At 48.4% G+C, this 17241-nt stretch overlaps 1 protein-coding gene across 1 annotated transcript in view; it reads left to right on the forward strand.

Annotated features, from left to right (window-relative positions):
• Window positions 1-4260: 4260 nt before the first annotated feature.
• LOC119448932 (uncharacterized) overlaps window positions 4261-17241 on the forward strand; it is a 28334-nt gene continuing 15353 nt past the window's right edge. The window contains exons 1-2 of the mRNA XM_037712138.2: window positions 4261-4425; window positions 8704-8886. Of these exons, the coding sequence (XP_037568066.2) occupies window positions 4408-4425; window positions 8704-8886 (201 nt within the window). The 5' untranslated portion in view covers window positions 4261-4407. The remainder of the gene's footprint in view (window positions 4426-8703; window positions 8887-17241) is intronic.

Raw genomic sequence — 17241 nt, forward strand, 5'->3', positions numbered from 1 at the left:
CTCACATGCTTATACTAGGGTGGGACTTTCTCTCTTCCGCGTCCGCTTTTATTTCGTGCCGTCAACGCCTCGTTAACTTGACCGAGACCGACAATTCCGACGACGTGCCCGACCCGCGCCTTCGCTTACGAACTGCTGACGATTGTATGGTGCCTCCTGGCCGCGAACAACTTCTTGTAGTTAACTCTGACATCGCCGATGGTGACGTTTTAGTTGTACCATCAGCTCGTTGCCTATCCAAAGGGATTGCTCTGGCACCTAGCCTTGTTCGCTTCACCAACGGTACGGCCACTTTGGCTGTACTCAACACAACCCCTGAGCCAGTACTTCTTCCTAAAGGCGCTGTTGTCATTTGCGTCTTGGACACTCAGCCTGTCTGTGTACTTACCTCGACTACTGCTGTTTCACGGGCACCTACCGCTATAGAGCCAGCCCCTGCTTCTGTTCTCGCTAGTGCAATCAGCACTGATCTAACGCCACAGCAGACGGAAGAGTTACTGGCGTTGTTATCCAAGCATAAAGACTCCTTCGACGTGCACTCTCCTCTTCTGGGACAGACTTCTGCAACGGCTCATCGCATACACACGGATGGAACTTCCATCGTGCGCCGGCGGCCATATCGTGTTTCTTCCGCCGAACGCCAGATCATCGATAACCAGGTTGCCGACATGCTGAAACGAAGCATCATCCGCCCTTCCTCAAGCCCTTGGTCGTCACCTGTCGTTTTGGTGCGTAAGAAAGACGGCTCAGTGCGATTTTGCGTAGACTACCGTGCCTTGAACAAAATCACCCGCAAAGATGTATATCCACTTCCCCGAATCGATGATGCGTGAGATTCATTACAAGGCGCGGAGTATTTCACCAGCCTTGATCTACGCTCCGGATACTGGCAGATCCCCATGCACGAAGAAGACAAGGAAAAAACTGCCTTTGCCACTCCCGATGGACTTTACGAATTTAACGTAATGCCTTTCGGCCTGTGTAATGCTCCCGCCACATTTGAGCGGATGATTGACACCGTACTACGGGGCCTAAAGTGGAAGACTTGCTTATGCTACCTTGACGACATCGTCATATTTTCGTCGACCTTCCATCAGCACTTGCAGCGCCTCGACGAAGTCTTGACATGCCTCTCTGCTGCTGGCCTTCAGCTGAATACAAAAAAGTGCCACTTCGCCAGCAAAACCATTAAAGTACTCGGACACCTTGTCAGCAAGGAGGGCATTCGACCTGACCCCGATAAGATTACCGCTGTCCTGCGCTTCCCCAGGCCTCAACGCGCCAAAGACTTGCGTAGCTTCCTTGGCCTAGCCTCGTATTTCCGGCGCTTCATACGTAACTTTGCCACCATTGCGGCGCCGCTCCATCAACTACTTCCTTCTGGAGCTCCCTATGTATGGTCGGACGAGTGCCAAACTGCTTTTGACGCCCTCAAGCGTGCCCTCACGTCCGAACCTGTGCTTTGTCATTTTGACAACACCGCACCCACTCTTCTACATACTGACGCCAGCGGCCATGGTATCGGCGCTGTTCTTCTGCAACGTCAGCAAACTTCCGAAGAACGTGTGGTCGCATACGCAAGTCGCACGCTAACACCTGCAGAGAAAAATTATACGATTACCGAGCAAGAGTGTCTTGCCGTTGTTTGGTCCGTCCAAAAATTCCGGCCTTATCTGCACGGCCGCCACTTTACGGTCGTTACTGATCACCACGCCTTGTGCTGGTTGGCGACGGTAAAAAAATTTAACGGGCCGTCTCGGCCGTTGGATACTTCGTTTACAAGAATACGACTTCGACGTCACCTACAAGTCTGGAAAGAAACACCAGGATGCCGATGCTCTTTCTCGTTGTCCCCTACCACCGTCTTCAAACACTGCCTGCTTACCACCTTCCGTGAGCAACCCGCCGGACGTCTCTCCTGCATTTCCTTCACTCGCAGCTCTCGACCGGCTCCCACCTAGCCATTCTCATACGTTTGCAACTTGCCAACGTAGTGACCCCTACTGCCACTCCGTTATGGAACGTATTCGGGGATCCTCTCGCACACCTAACGCTCGACTCCGTCGGCAGTTGAAGAACCACAAGATTCAAAATTCGGTGCTATACCGGTACGTGTTTCATCCCGAAGGACACCGTTGGGTCCCTGTAGTTCCCCGATCACTTCGGACCCAGATACTGGAGACCTTTCATGACGATCCCACTGCCGGTCACTTTGGTTTTCATAAAACCTATGAGCGAATTCGCAGCCGCTTCTCTTGGCCTGGACTTGCAACAAGCGTAGCAAAATACGTGGCTTCCTGTTCGATCTGCCAACGCCGCAAACGACTGACCTCACCTCCGGCTGGACTACTACAACCTGTCCCGTGTCCTGAAGCTCCTTTCGCAGTAGTTGGTATCGACTTGTATGGTCCACTACCCTTATCGGCTGGCGGTAAACGATGGATTGTCACAGCTGTAGACCACTTGACACGGTACGCTGAAACAGCCGCACTACCTTCCGGTTCCGCAGCGGAGGTTGCATCCTTTTTCTTGGAAACCATCTTTTTACGACACGGAGCCCCACGTATTCTTTTGAGTGACCGCGGCAGGACCTTTCTGTCTAAACTTCTCGACGATGTTCTCCGTGCGTCCAATACCATCCATAAAACGACTTCCAGCTACCACCCTCAAACTAATGGCCTCACAGAACGCTTTCATCGTACGCTGTCCGACATGATTTCAATGTACATCAACCCTGATCACACCAATTGGGATGTTATTCTCCCATTCGTCACCTTCGCTTACAACACGGCCGTCCAACGCACAACGGGGTACTCGCCCTTTTTCCTTGTGTATGGTCGTCAACCAATCACTGTCCTCGACGTCTCTTTCTTTGACGTCCCCGTGCCATCGTACACATCAACGTGTGAGCAATTTGTTTCGCGAATTACCCAGTGTCGCCAACACGCCCGCCTCAACACCGACGCCAGTCAACAAGACCGCAAAACTCGCTATGATGCATCCCACCGTGTCGTTTCCTTCCAGCCTGGAGACGAAGTGTTGCTGTGGACTCCAGTTCGCGTTCCTGGTTTATGCGAGAAATTTCAGTCCCGTTTTGTCGGGCCTTACACAGTTCAGGAACAGACTTCGCCAGTTAACTATCGTGTCGCGCCCGTTGTTACGCCTTCGGACGGCCGCTGCCGTACCACAGAGATTGTGCATGTTTCACGTTTAAAGCCTTTCATGCGGCGTTCGCCGCCATAGCCAGCGGCCAGGTTGGCCGCTTCCATGCGCGGGGGTAATTGTGTGAGCATTATATTACCCCTTCATCTTCTTCATCTGTATATACTCATCATCATGGCCAGCGCCATTCGCTTCAGCGCGCGGCCTGCATAATAAACCGTCGAGGTTGAACAGCTATCTCGCAATATATATATATATATATATATATATATATATATATATATATATATATATATATATACAGGGTGTCCCAGCTATCACGCAGCCCGATTTAAAAAAATAGGAACCACGTTACGCGACGCAAACCTAGGCGTATTGCTTCCACTACAGTGGAGTAGCCGCCAGTATTTTTTTCAGTTAATGAGATTTATATAATTCATTGTAATTCATTTCTAACTCGAGAAGTACTGTCCTAATTATCAAAGTGTCAATGAGAAAGTTGCACAGCAACATTAAAAACTGCCGATAAAGCTTTCTGTTGCTCAATACATGCTACATAAGTGTTTTTCCGAGCATGAAAGAAGCCCGCGAATACATGCAAAGTGCCTCGAGCGGCCAGTCGTGCGGCAATTCTGCGTGTAATCGCGGGCTTCTTTCACACTCGGAAAAACACATTTATGTAGCACGTATTGGGCAACAGAAAGCTGTATCGGGAGTTTTTCATGTTGCTCTACAACTTTCTCATTGATACTTTGATATTTAGCAGAGTACTTCACGAGTTAGATAATTAATTACAATGAAATAATTAAATCTCAGTAACGAAAAAAATACTGGCGGCTACTCCACTGTACTGTAAACAATACGCACTAGATTGGCTTCCCGTAACGCCGTTCCGCTTTTTTTAAATCGTGCTGCGTGATAGCTGGGACACCCTGTATATATACTATATGATGCCCTAAGTTGGCAGCACACACAAAAAATATTGCGCCGCACACCACAGGATGGCCGCCCGTGACAAAATGATTATCTGAAAGGTCAATATGCGTGTGCCTTGTTTATCATTTTTCCAGCAACCGAGCAACTCTGTTCCTGGGAAGAGTTGGCACGGAAGCTAACACGTACGCGCAGCTAGAGCTCAGTGACCAATATGGCTTCACAACAAGGAACCGATCACGTCCACAAAGTGTCGTGGTCAATCCTATCACGTCACCCGTGAGGGGGGTGCACGTTCTCCAGTACAACGGCATGGGCACGTATGTCCAGGTAAGGACGCCTTTGGTTTCGTTTAGCGATATGACCTGCCGCGGTAGCACAGTGGCGCATTGGCATTGCGCTGCTGAGCTCGATGTCGCGGGTTCAGCCACGGCCGCAGTGGCCGCATTCTGACACGCGCCGAATGCAAGAAATCCTCGTGTACCGTTCATTGGGCGCACGTATAAGAAGCCCAGGCGGCCAAAATTCATTCGGGCACCCCCACTACGGCCAGCCTCATAATCACAACGCGGTCTTAGCACATAAAACCCCAGAAGTTAATTTATGCTTTTATTTTTTTTTATTTTGCAATCTGAGCAATACTTATGAAGCATCATTCGGTTTTCTTAACTGCATTTTCGTTGTACACTATCTTGCAATCTATAAGTGTGCCGGTTTGGGCGAGTTGGTACATCTGGACTTGACGTTGTTTATCGCGTACCTTTGACACGTGGTCAGGCATACGCGGGTAAAATAGGTAGATGCGTTAACGATCGACGCAGAGAGCCTGGTAAGACTTGAAAAAGAAAAAAAAATGGAGGGTTTTTTGACCTTCATTGCAGAGTGCGTAGCTACCATATTTAATGCGAAGCATTCTTGGTGAGTTCAACCCAGTTTTATTTTTTTAACACTATCTGCCCAATTACCTGGCCGTTTCCGTGGGCCGATTCCGAAGAGTCTAGAAATATGGGCCGATACCGAAGATAGTGCAGCAGCTAAATATGTGCTGTTCTTCAATGAACCTATTTGACGTCAACTTGGGTACGTACCACTGTGGCGTTCTGGCATGTTTCAACAAGGTCATTCACGTCGTGTCTTGAAATTCAGCCCGTTCTCAAGTGTCACTTTGTTGTTGTCCAAACTTGTTCTGAATGTAGAGCAGAGTGCAAACGTGCTGACGTGTTCTGTGGATATGCCTTCAAGGAGAAACCTGTGTTGTCAGCATAACATCGATTCAGTTTGAGGGCAAACACTTCATTACTGAAATATCTTAAAACGTCGAGCTTCGGCGTATATATGAACTATAATATTTGCAATCTATTTCCATAACGAACAAAAACTCATCTCAAAAGAAAACCTATTGACAAACTGAATAGCACCTTGCTGGTCAGGGAAATCTATGGATCTCTTGTTGGTAACACGGCTGTCATTCTTGTCGAAACTTCGGTTCTTGCGTATGGCTAACGCTAGGCGGCGCTACGGTGCCGGCGCAGTTGGTATTCGGAACTAGATGAGGAACTAGATGAGGCATGTATATGCTGCAGTAACGATCCAGAGACTATTCAGCACATCCTAATGTAATGCGAACGCGATCCACCCAGCGAGAACCGTAGGCAACGTGCAACTCTCAGAAGCGTTTGGGTTTAAAGTGGAAGGACACATCAACAGATCAGCCGTAGAGATAAGCAAGAGACGATTAGAGTACTGGTGGAAAAAAAGCATCGGAAAGATGGATACCACCTGATCTTTTAAAATCATAGGTAGCGGCACAAGGTAAATTTTGATAAAGAAAAAGAATAATGAGAGGTATACAAAGATGCTAGATAAAGAACATGTGTAGTATACCTGATTAGATCAAGCAGGCTAGGCGACTATTTGTCGCCGCCCCGTTTCAAAGATGATGCCAACAATCATCATCATCATCAGTTCTCTTTCTCAGCCACGGCGTAAGGACAGATGCTGCTGCGAGCTCAAGGCGTAGCACATGTCTTGGGGGTCGCTCATTGTGCCATTTTTACTGGGGTTTCAATAAGAGCGTGCTCGCGCGCACCGTTTCCAAATTTATTCAGAAATGTTCGTGCTCAAAATCATTTTCATTAGCAATAGAAACATCTTGCCCAACTATCGTTGCCATTTAGTGAGTGCGAACATGGGTTGCGCCCTCGGGAAGGTTCTCTCTTGGTCTTTTTCAAGTTGATGCAGACGGTACTTTGTATTTTTGACGTTTTGAGCTGAGGTTTAGGGCAAACACTAGTACTTTTAAGTGATTGTTTGATGCTTTCGATACTCTTATTTTGTCGCGAATTCTGACTGCCAGCATTTTGTATTGCTGAATGTCGTCAGCGAGTGTGTGCTTTATTGGGGTGCGCTTCCCGACGTGGCCAGGCTCATCGAGCCCTGCTAACTTTTCTGAAGGACACTGACTTGGCCTCCCGTTTATAGACCTTATTTTTATTTTGTTTTGTTCTGTCTGTGTCTCCGTCATTTCTTCATTTCCTCTTTTCTTTCCTCATGTTTTCATTTCCTCTATTCTCTCTTCCTGAAAGAGTAGGCAGGCGTTGTGCCCTTCTCGGCGGCAGTTGTCAGCTTGCTTACTCCCTTTTTTCTTCGTGTCCTAGTGTTATATGTGTACAAACCAATTCAACAATAATAACGTACGGCAAGGCAACAAGAGAGCAACGCTTGCTCACTCCAGCGTTTCGACAGCGAGTCTGCGCGGTTATCGCGTGAGATATGTTCATGTTTGCTTGCGCGCGCGTGACACGATGCTTGTTCAATTAGTTAGTTTGTCTATGTTTACATGTTTATACAGCCAATAACAATACTATCATTACCTGGTATAGCTCTCCACTAATTTGCTATCGCAATCGATGCTCCGCCTTTCGGGCGAAACTACGGCTCTTTCTTGTTTTTGTTTTTTTCAAGACAGACCACGGGCACCTTCGGTGTTATCTCGTCAATTTGCAAGCACGTTGTTTAATTCAATATGTAAGAAATCTAACTGGAGAAGGAGGCAATCGCGGAGGCCTCGCTTGTTAGGCTGTTTCCGAGGTCCAACTGATTTTCCTGTCGCAGACTATACTTTGAAGGGAAACTTGAGCAGTCAATAAAATCGTCGCAACTACGCCTCTTCTCCAAGGCGTACTCGCTGGATTGTACTTGCTAGCATAAAGTTCGCCACCGTGCTCAGTAGTCCACGTCTTGCTCAGAAATTGAGGACGGAAGTGCTTTTCGCAGACATAATCCGTTGTTTAAGTATGTCGTCCCCCCCCCCCCCCCCGGTTGCTTTCAGTTTTTTTTTTAGTTTTTGTTTCAGGGTACAGAAAAATTACACTTTTATCGCAGGAAGAATAGCCACTGTAACACAGTGTCAAAGCACTTATGTCCCGTACTATTGCGGAGTCGTCGCAGACATCACATGTTTTGGCCGGCGTACTAAAACCGCCCAGTCGGTTTTGCCACTTTCTCAATGAGGGAAAAACAATACTCAAGCTATGACTCGCACAAGACTGTTCATTCAAATCAGCGTAGATATTCAAGGAGAAATCAGAAAGAAACATCACAAATTTGATCAAAAAGTATAAATGACATATCAGAACACCATGCAGGGCGTCTATAAGCAATGCCTAGAGTGCAATAAATGTCATGAGAGAGTTTTTCAGTAGACCTGAAGAAGGTAAGAATAACTGCTACGATAAGTGTGCGCGCTGCCTGCTTGAGCAGATGACACAAACCGCCGCGGAGGAAAAATTGGCTGGTGTCGGAGGAGACAAACAATAAATTGCACACTCGATCATAAACATCATGTTCCATTGAAGCACGCAAATCATCCTTGTGAAGATCAAAGCTCACAACGTATATTTACAACTCATTATTGTCGCGCAAACTTCTGCTTCCTAGTGAAACCCCAGCAAAACCAACGAAGCGACAATCCACCAAATCGGGTGATACCTGTAGCCGCATCGAGCATTTATTTGACATCCACTGTCCACTGCGGCGGCACGCCGTCGGAGCACCTTCCTTCGTGCATACAGTATCATACAATTCCTTCATGCACCATGGTCTCGGCCTCTCGTTTTCGCCCCTTCCGTCCAGTGTTCTCGGTACGCAACACGCCCGCCACCTCGGCTGTGAGCAGCGCTGGCTGACACTCCTAGTGATAATCTTCTGTACAAATACTCAACAAAGCGTTAGGAGGTATGGCGCAGTGGTAGCTTGATTGGCAAGACACCGCACGCGTAATGCGAAGGGTCGAAGTTTCGTTCACCACCTTTGGGCAAGTTGTCTATTCGTCCACATTTGTTTCCCTTTACCGAATTATTATTTCAACACTTCAATTAAGCAACGAATAATTTATCCTATGCTTTCACTGACTTCATTGTCTGTCAGTGTCCACGATTGTGACGAGCAAGAAATCTAGCTGCTCGGATCATCCCTCTTCTTCTCGGTCATAACAGAAGTATTGTAGAACTTTGCGCAATTTTGTGCTTTTTTTTTTTTTTTGCGGAGGCGACGCATCAGCTCCCACGATGCGGAAGTGTCGGCGACGCCGTGTTCTTGGCCTCGCAGGTTCATCTGGACGGCCAGCTGATGGTGCCACACGACACCATAAACAACAATGCCCCGGAATATGTAAGCTTCTACGTTGGTAACTTAGTACGCGGTTACACGCTGAACACGAAGGCTCCGGTCGTCTTCCACGAGCTCCACTATACAATGGACGACCCCGGTGTTATTGTCAAGGCAGCCGCGGTAAGTGTCCCGACGTCTCTATAGACAGGAAGAAATCAAGTATTAGAGAGGAACTTTTCCCGCGAACCCTCCCGGACTTTTCTGACCGTGGCTGCTGCTGCTGTCTTGCCGAATAGCTCACTTTACGTGCCTGATGGCGGTACCTAACCTCTGTCTCCTAGCATACCATCCAGGTGCTTTCATCATTGGGTCACAATCGCACGCACACTTCGTCCTGCCAACGCCAGCTCGTTCTCCTGTCACACGGACACGAGCGAACTCCATTTAACTTCGTCTTTACGTCGAGGGAGTTACGCTCCGTGTCACACGGTCTCCCTTGCGCCAAGGAAGTTAAATGGAGATTTTGGCGAGGGGAGTTCGGCGATGACCATTAAGGCTGGATGAAGTACTCTCGTTCCAAGATAGCTACAGCTGCGAAGGAAACCACGCTAATAAAATCGTCGTAACTGGCTCGCTTAAAATCTTAGCATTATTTTTTTGCCTCGAGTTTTACACCACGTAATGAGAGTTCTTAATTTGTTTTTAAAGGGCAACTCCGGCGATTTTTTGACCATGTCGAGCTAATAAAATATTTAGCTTCCCGAGGCCCTCCTGTGACGCACCTGATAGGAGAATTGTACCGCAAATTCGAAAATAATTTTAAATAAGCAAAAAAGTTGTCGCAGTTTCACCTGAAAGGTGAAGCATCAATTGCGATAGCAAATTTGTAGAGAGATATACGGAGTAATGATATTAGCTTTATCAGCTGTATAAACTTGGACATGCAGCAGCACCGGCAACGCGCCGAACTGTTGTCGACGCCGTCGGCATTTTGCCCGCGTTCGCTCAAAATGCGTGCGGCGTTGGTGACTGTTGCCGGAGCCTCTGATATAAATAGGCACTCGGTGCCGCAGCTAAACGTCGCCTCCCTTCCCTCCCCCTTCCCCCCCTCCCCCACGGCCTCTCGCGCATCGGAAGAAGGCGCGTTTGCTCTACATATATGGTGATTGTAAAGGAGGAAAGAGACGCCTACTTCTGCAGCCCTTAAGGAAGCACGGCGCAGAACGCGCGTTTGTTCTCCGCCGTGCGTTCACTCCCCGTGAAAGAGCGCGTCCCTCGCGCCCTTTCACTCGCACCTACAGCGTTCGGCGGCGCGCGGCCACGATTTCATCTCCATTGACGTCATACGGAACCTCACGGCGACGGCGACGGCGACGCCGACGGCAGAAATCTGCTTTTGAGTGTCCATATAATTGCTATCGCAATAAAAAGTGCGAAAACGAAACCGAAACCTGAGCAAGCAGCCGAGCGAACCTTTGCGTGCAACGTCACGAATGGAACCCCGGCGGGGAAGGCGCGCAACGCATGCCGGTCTCGCCCGCGGGGCGACGAAACCGGCGAAGAGCAGACACTCAGCTTATTCGTGACCGCGCCAGACTTTCGGGGACCTTCGGGCTACATTGAAAGCTGCACCACCTATTCGGATCTGTCAAACAGTGACAGTTATGATTCAGACGAATTCAATAGCCACGAATCGCCGTCCTCCACCACTAGAGCATGCACCCATGCGCAACATATCGCGCTGCGACATGAAGACCAAGGGATAGCCCTAACCACTGATATACGTGCTGCTTGCTATTTAAGGTGTTTTACCCCTCTCAGGAAACCGCTTCGCATGCTCACTGTAAGATGTGGAGCACGACTTCCCGCATTTGTATCCCACAAGAACGCCGCTGACAGTCCAAAGCACCGACCGGTGCATTTGTTTACATCAGCAGGTACAGCGACCACTCGTACGTCGTTCGCTTGAGATAGCCGCTCATCGGCGTAATCAATTAATGTCAGAACATATCAAAACACGTAGATTTTGTGCGTGTAAGCACCGGTACATCACTCTGTGTCGCGCTGATACGTGCGACCACACACCTTCGGAAACAGCGAGCGGGAGACCGTAGTAGGGAAGCGTTGTGGAGCCGGCTTATCATTCTTCGTATTCTCTCCATGCGCACAATTAGTGCTCCGTAAAGTAGACATAGATTAGGACATTGAGCGTATGATCGTTCATTTAGAGAATGTATAGTTTTCTCGCGGAAACGCCGATGTCACGAAGTAAGACATCGTTGGCAGCTGAACGAGACGGTTGTTTACGCATGCTGTATCGAAGGGGCCTCCGCTTGCTGCCCATTTCGGATACGAGGCAAACAGTGCACCTCGTAAGCTAAATAATGAGTCAGCATAACAATAGGTAATAATACACCCAGGGATTTGCGTAGTCACATTTCATTTAGGGAAGCGCCGGCGAATGCGACTGGCGGCATTCGAGAACGGCAACGTATACGGATGTTGATTGCGCGTCGTATTGTTGCTTGTAGCTTTTTGCGTGTGCACTGTACGAAATGAGGAATGGTTTATTTCAAATCCGTATGGTCAAAACTGAACTACAGAAGCAGCTTTCCTCATCCTAATAGCTTAATTAGCTTCATATCAGTGGGTCTGGTCCGCCAGCAGCAGACTCACGAACTCGGCCACTGTGATAGGCTTAACCTCGGCTGAACGCGATCGGCATCGGCTCAAGCTGTGTTTGCGGATGGCGAGGGCTGAAGTTCGTGCAGCCAACAACGCAACACCACTTGCCACCCCGCATCACTTGCCCGTCCACAGGGAATGCAACTTCTCGCGACAGCAACATCTCACACCAAGCACTAGCTCACGATCGTCGACTCCTGCACGCTCTCGTCGCTGTCGTCTGCATGATCCCGGCATGCTCTGCGTGGACCATTCCTGACGTCATGCACAATGTGGCCTATAACTGAGGAGGAGGTAAGGTAGGGTGCTCGAGGCATTAAATTAAATTCATTTGTAAAAAATCTGTGCAACTCTCAAGCCTGATTTTTTTAGGGCATGACGGAGGTATTCAGAGGAACAGACCCAGCGAATTTCATCGACATCCGTTGACACCGAAAAATCGCCGGAGTTGCCCTTTAAGGACATCAGCGCCTGTACCGCCTACACCAATGCTTCGCCATGCTGCATGGGGAAATGTCGTTCCGCCATTTCGTTTGTCTATCCGCGCGCGAGCCCCACGTGCCGTACGGATAAACTGTCCGGGTGACACACACCGCAATGAACGATCCCGGCGTTTCACCGCGAACACACGTACGCGCACGATTACACAGCACAGAATCACAACTCGAAGCGTGACCGCCGTCGAACAACGTGACCCACACAGTGTGGCAGCGTAGGAGCGCAGTGTGGCCAGCATCGCTTTCAACTTCACTATGCTTGGAAAACAAAAGTCTTGCGGTAATATACAGCAAACTTTCTCGCTGTAATTTTATTAGATTACATACTGCGTTCAAAAAAACACTACCTATAGATTACTTTAACGCTGACGGTATATGTGAACAGTTGCACGCGGAATTAAGCGCAGCAGCGCCGTTTCTCTCCCATGCGGCGCCCCCCGAAAGCTCCCACTGTGCCGTGTAGCACGGCCGCAACTCCATTGCCGTAAACCTCCATTAGAAAGTTTCATGCTCAACGGAGTTCGCGGGTGCCCGTGTGGCAGGGGTATAACATAGTAAACGTATAGCGTGGACGCTTCCGTAAGACCCTGGGGCCGACTTAGGCTCTCAGCACACCTAGCGGAATCGGCAAAACGTACCAGTCTCCAAGATGGCCGTCGCACACCACCGAATCCGGAGGCTGTAGTTTCATAATCATTTTTTTTTCTTTTTTATTACTGGTGACGTTGCATGCATCATCGAGTGACTTCATGCAGGCGCCAAGGTCGATCCAACTGGTCGCGAAGCTTCGGGCGAAAATCGGTTCAGAACGAATTGTCACCGACATCAGCAAGGGTGGTTATGGGAGCAGCGATTGAAGCGCGACTATGTTTGGAGGGAACAAACATTGCGAAAGAAAAAAACACGTATTTTAATTAAAGCGATACACAGTTACATGCATTCAACGAAAATAAAATTCCTAATCAATTTTATATACGCATGACGAGAAAAGAACAACTCTATTTTACTTGATCATTATGAATAAATACCTTTTTTCAGCGCCGACCGTAAGAGCGCCCACCGATAGCGGCGGGCGTCGACGCCGCTATCACTTGCAATGCAATGCAGCTCTTGAAGTGGGCAGAAAGGGGCGCTCGTAAAGTTCACCTGTTAGAATACGCCCCCCTCACATGTTGTGTTGCTTTGCTTCTCGGGGTTTGTCTGAATGTGGTGACGCGTGTATCTTCATTGTTTCTTAACCTGTTCAGTCAAAAGTAGCGAGTTGCGACCGCCAGATAATCGTTTAATTTAGTTGTTTTCGTGGGACAGCGCTGGCCGACGGGCTTAGCGTCCGACGAAAGGACGAGCACTCTACGCCCAAAGCGTTCGTCGGCCTCCAAACAAAGTATGTTCTGCGCAAGGGTGCGGTTTCGACACCTGTATGGCTGAACTTTTCCTGCATCGGTTTGCGCGCTGAAAGCTCGAAACGCCCATCACATCGAATAGTGGGACATTTGAATATACAGCTCTAATGGCAGACTCCCGAAAACAAATTTCGTGCCTTTGAGAACAAAATGACGTCACTGCTGTTTTTAACGGATATGGCGTCACATTATTTTTTCTTCTGCCGGAAGTGTTCCCTCCTCACACAGATGGCGCTAAGCCCCGTGAACCACCGATGAACCGCCATGTTTTTAACGTATGGGCTTCTATGGAAGCTTCGCTACCAGGTTTATTTACCTTGCAGGCGCTTGCGCTGCTGTTTATATGTTGCGACAACGAGCACAAAAAGTTGTTTTACTTTATGTTAGATTGATTTAAATTCATATTCGTTGTGTTTCAAACTGTCTCTTGGTGCAAGAATCATGCCAACTGTTAATACTTTATCGTTTGTGATATTCTACGTCATTTAATTTACACCAAAAGGAGTATCCTAAACAAATGTGTCACGTTCCTTCAATATCAATCAACTAGCTGGACAGGCAAGAACACGAAAATGGCAGGCTAAGCTTTATCGCAGCAAGATTGTGAGAAAAGTGAGATTCATGAAAACCGGAAGAAACTTCGAAATTCAAGTAATGGAGAATACTCAGAAATGAATGACGGGATGACAATAAACTTTGCACAACCAAAGCAGCCCACAGAAGACGTGTTTGCAAGTATCCAGATAATGACAAAGAACTACACAAACAAGCCAACACTTAATTTACTCAAAATTGAATTGTTTTAAGGTAATAAATATGACGCTGCTTCTTGTACTTCTACAAAGGAGGGTGAATTAAGGTAGCAAAATTATGTGAATGGTTGCGTCCCAAAATAAAATCGCTGCATAAACAATTGGGCACGCACCAACATCGTCGTCTCGAATGTGCAATCCAATGAGACCCTCATTAAAGAGCTGCAAGATATTGTCATATCAGCCAATTAAGCACTTCGACTGTGCTGGGTATCTTCACCTGCTGTCTTCGACGCCTTGGAATCTTCTCCTGATACTTCGAAATTTGCCCTTGAATATGCATCATGTCCTTTGGCTGTGGAGTGTATTTTTAGGAAGGAATAGTGGATATTCCTGCAGTACGTATAATGACAGAGGCAGAAGGTAAGCAATACTGAAGCCTTCAAAGCGTTAGAATGTAGATGCTCCGTTCCTTCTTGTCATGCATATTTTTCATATCGAACACAGCGACTGTCTCTGGTATTACTCATCATCATCAGCCTATATGTATGTCCCCTGCAGGAAGAAGGCCTCTCCCTGTGATCTCCAATTACCCCTGCCTTGCGCTAGCTGATTCCAACTTGCGCGTGCAAATTTCCTAACTTCATCATCCCATCTGGTTTTCTGCCGACCTCGACTGCGCTTCCCTTCTCTTGGTATCCATTCTGTAACTCTAATGGTCCGCCGGTTATCCATCCTACGCATTACATGGCCTGCCCAGCTCCATTTCTTCCGCTTGATGTCAACTAGAATATCGGCTATCCCTGTTTGTTTTCTGATCCACACCACTCTCTTCCTGTCTTTTCACGTAAGGCCTAACATTTTTCGATCCATCGATCTTTGTATAAATGTACGTCATCAGAAAGAATGGCTGTCAAGGAAGCACTGTTATAAATGCTAAGAAACTAGAAACTTTCTACGGTAAGGACACCATACACAATTAAAAATTTTAAACATGTATTTTCAGCCCAATGCAAAGCAGCTAACAACGCTCGAGCACACAACGCTCGAGCACACATACGGAGGTTGAAATGGCGCGCATTATCGCCATACTGCGATGGAGCGAAATATGTTAGGCCTAACGTTAAGAGACAGGAAGAAAGCGGTGTGGATCATCGGGGCTCTTGCGTTGCCCAGGGGGCGCTGTAAAAATGGTGCTAAAAAGCGCCCTCAATTCGAAACTGGGTAGTACCAAGCTCGGTCGTATGCTTCGGGAAGCACGTTTACATTATGGACCCGCCACTTTCGGTTGTGTTGTACCACGGCTTGCAGCGAATATCGGGCGCCTAAGATTTTTCCATGGGTGGCATGCTGCGTAAAGGCAAGAAATTATGCAACGCCGAATACGTGTACGCCGTTCAAGAAATAAGCGGTGAAGTTTTAGCGCGGGGTCAATCGCAAGTGAAGCGAGTCACGCACGTGCGAAGTTGAACTTCAGGTAAGGTTTGCACGCTGCTAGATTCGGGTGCACAAACGCGAGGAAATGCTTTCTATAAATGAATTCACAGCAGCGATAAGCAGACATGTGTACGAACTGCTCGAGCGCACGATAGTACGCGCCGCGACGGCAGCGGTCTTTCAACATGCCGCGAAACGGTGGGTCTCGTGCAATCTTTGTTGACTGCATGCCGCTAGACAAGTAATTATGCCTGAGCTGTAGTAGCGGCCATCTGTCCCTTTAGCAATTGATAAATAACTGATGCAATGCATATAAGCTCGCAGTAACGTACGTACATGTACGTTCGAATCGCGCTGCAGCGCGAGCTCGTGCGCTGCTCGCTTGATGTAGCTTTTAATGACAGCGCTCGAACATCGATGTGCTGTAACCAATACTACCTTGTTGTGCTGCCTCAACGTGCTGGCTTGAGGTCAAGGATGAGCACATTCAACTCTCTAACCTGTGCTGCTCGTAGTGGGGTAGTGAATTGTCAACGAATCAGCCCGACCATTTGTGGTCATTTGCAAACACCTGGTCACTTCACCCCTTCGCACCAGTCGAATTGTTAATTGTCGCTGCGGCCGGGTCTCGCATCGTGAATCACCAGCCATGCCTGCTGCTATGTCGGTCTTTCATTTCGCTTACCCAGCGCGACGAACTGCAGTTATCCAGCGCGCCCGACGCTCCACTTCGTGAGGCCTTGAAGGAAAACGGTAGAATCTGATGTTGGGATTCAGGCTTTCTTGTTCATGGCAGCCCACGATACAGCAGTAACGACGGTGACGCTTTTTCGAGGCTAAGCCAGGTCTCTCCGGATCGGCGTCGCCGATGTCTTCTGCTTCCAGCATTACGTCCCACGGCACACGGAGAGACCGTTTTCGTATAACTATAGCCTGCGGCCAGCTCGCAGTCTGGTCGCCATGGTCTGTGAGAAGTGACGAGCCTTTTCGCACTCGAAACAGGGTAGAAAAAAGTGCGAATCGACGCAAAACGCGGGCTAGAAACGTGCTTCGCCACAGCCAGGGCTCAATACTATCCAAGCTGGTACTACCCAGATGACGTTTTTCGCCGCCACCAGGCGCCGCTACTATACCTCAAACTCCAGCGCAAGACGCCCATATCCGATATTCTAGTTGACATTAAGCTGAAGAAATGGAGCTAGGCAGGCCATGTAATGCGTAGGATGGATAACCAGTGGATCATTAGAGTTACAGAATGGATACCAAGGGAAGCGCAGTCGACGACGGCAGAACACTAAGGGGGGTGGTGAAGTTAGGAAATTTGCAGGCGCAAGTTGGAATCAGCTAGCGCAAGACAGGGGTAATTGGAGATCACAGGGAGAGGCCTTCGTCCTGCAGTGGACATAAATATGGGCTGGCGATGATGCTGATGATCGCCATACTGCAAATATTGCACGCGTACGGCTATAGAAATAGCCATATTTATTTTGCAAAACTGGCGCACCATGCTTTCTTCTGAAGCCGCTGCGCGGAACCTTCTCGAATAAACCAACATAAAGCCCTCCACACCGAACAGCATGCGTTCACAGGCCGCATTTCTGAACAAACCGTTTCATTTTCCTTTCTTTTCGAACTTCGTCATTTTAACGCGATAGCGTTTACGGCCCCGTGTCGCAGAAAATCTGGCGTCGGCAACCGGCGTGTGATCGCGGGTGGTGAGAAAATCATCCAACCACATAGACCGCGCAGGCCCTCCACGTG

This window comes from Dermacentor silvarum, chromosome 4 (assembly GCF_013339745.2).
Source record: "Dermacentor silvarum isolate Dsil-2018 chromosome 4, BIME_Dsil_1.4, whole genome shotgun sequence".
Lineage (NCBI taxonomy): Eukaryota > Metazoa > Arthropoda > Arachnida > Ixodida > Ixodidae > Dermacentor > Dermacentor silvarum.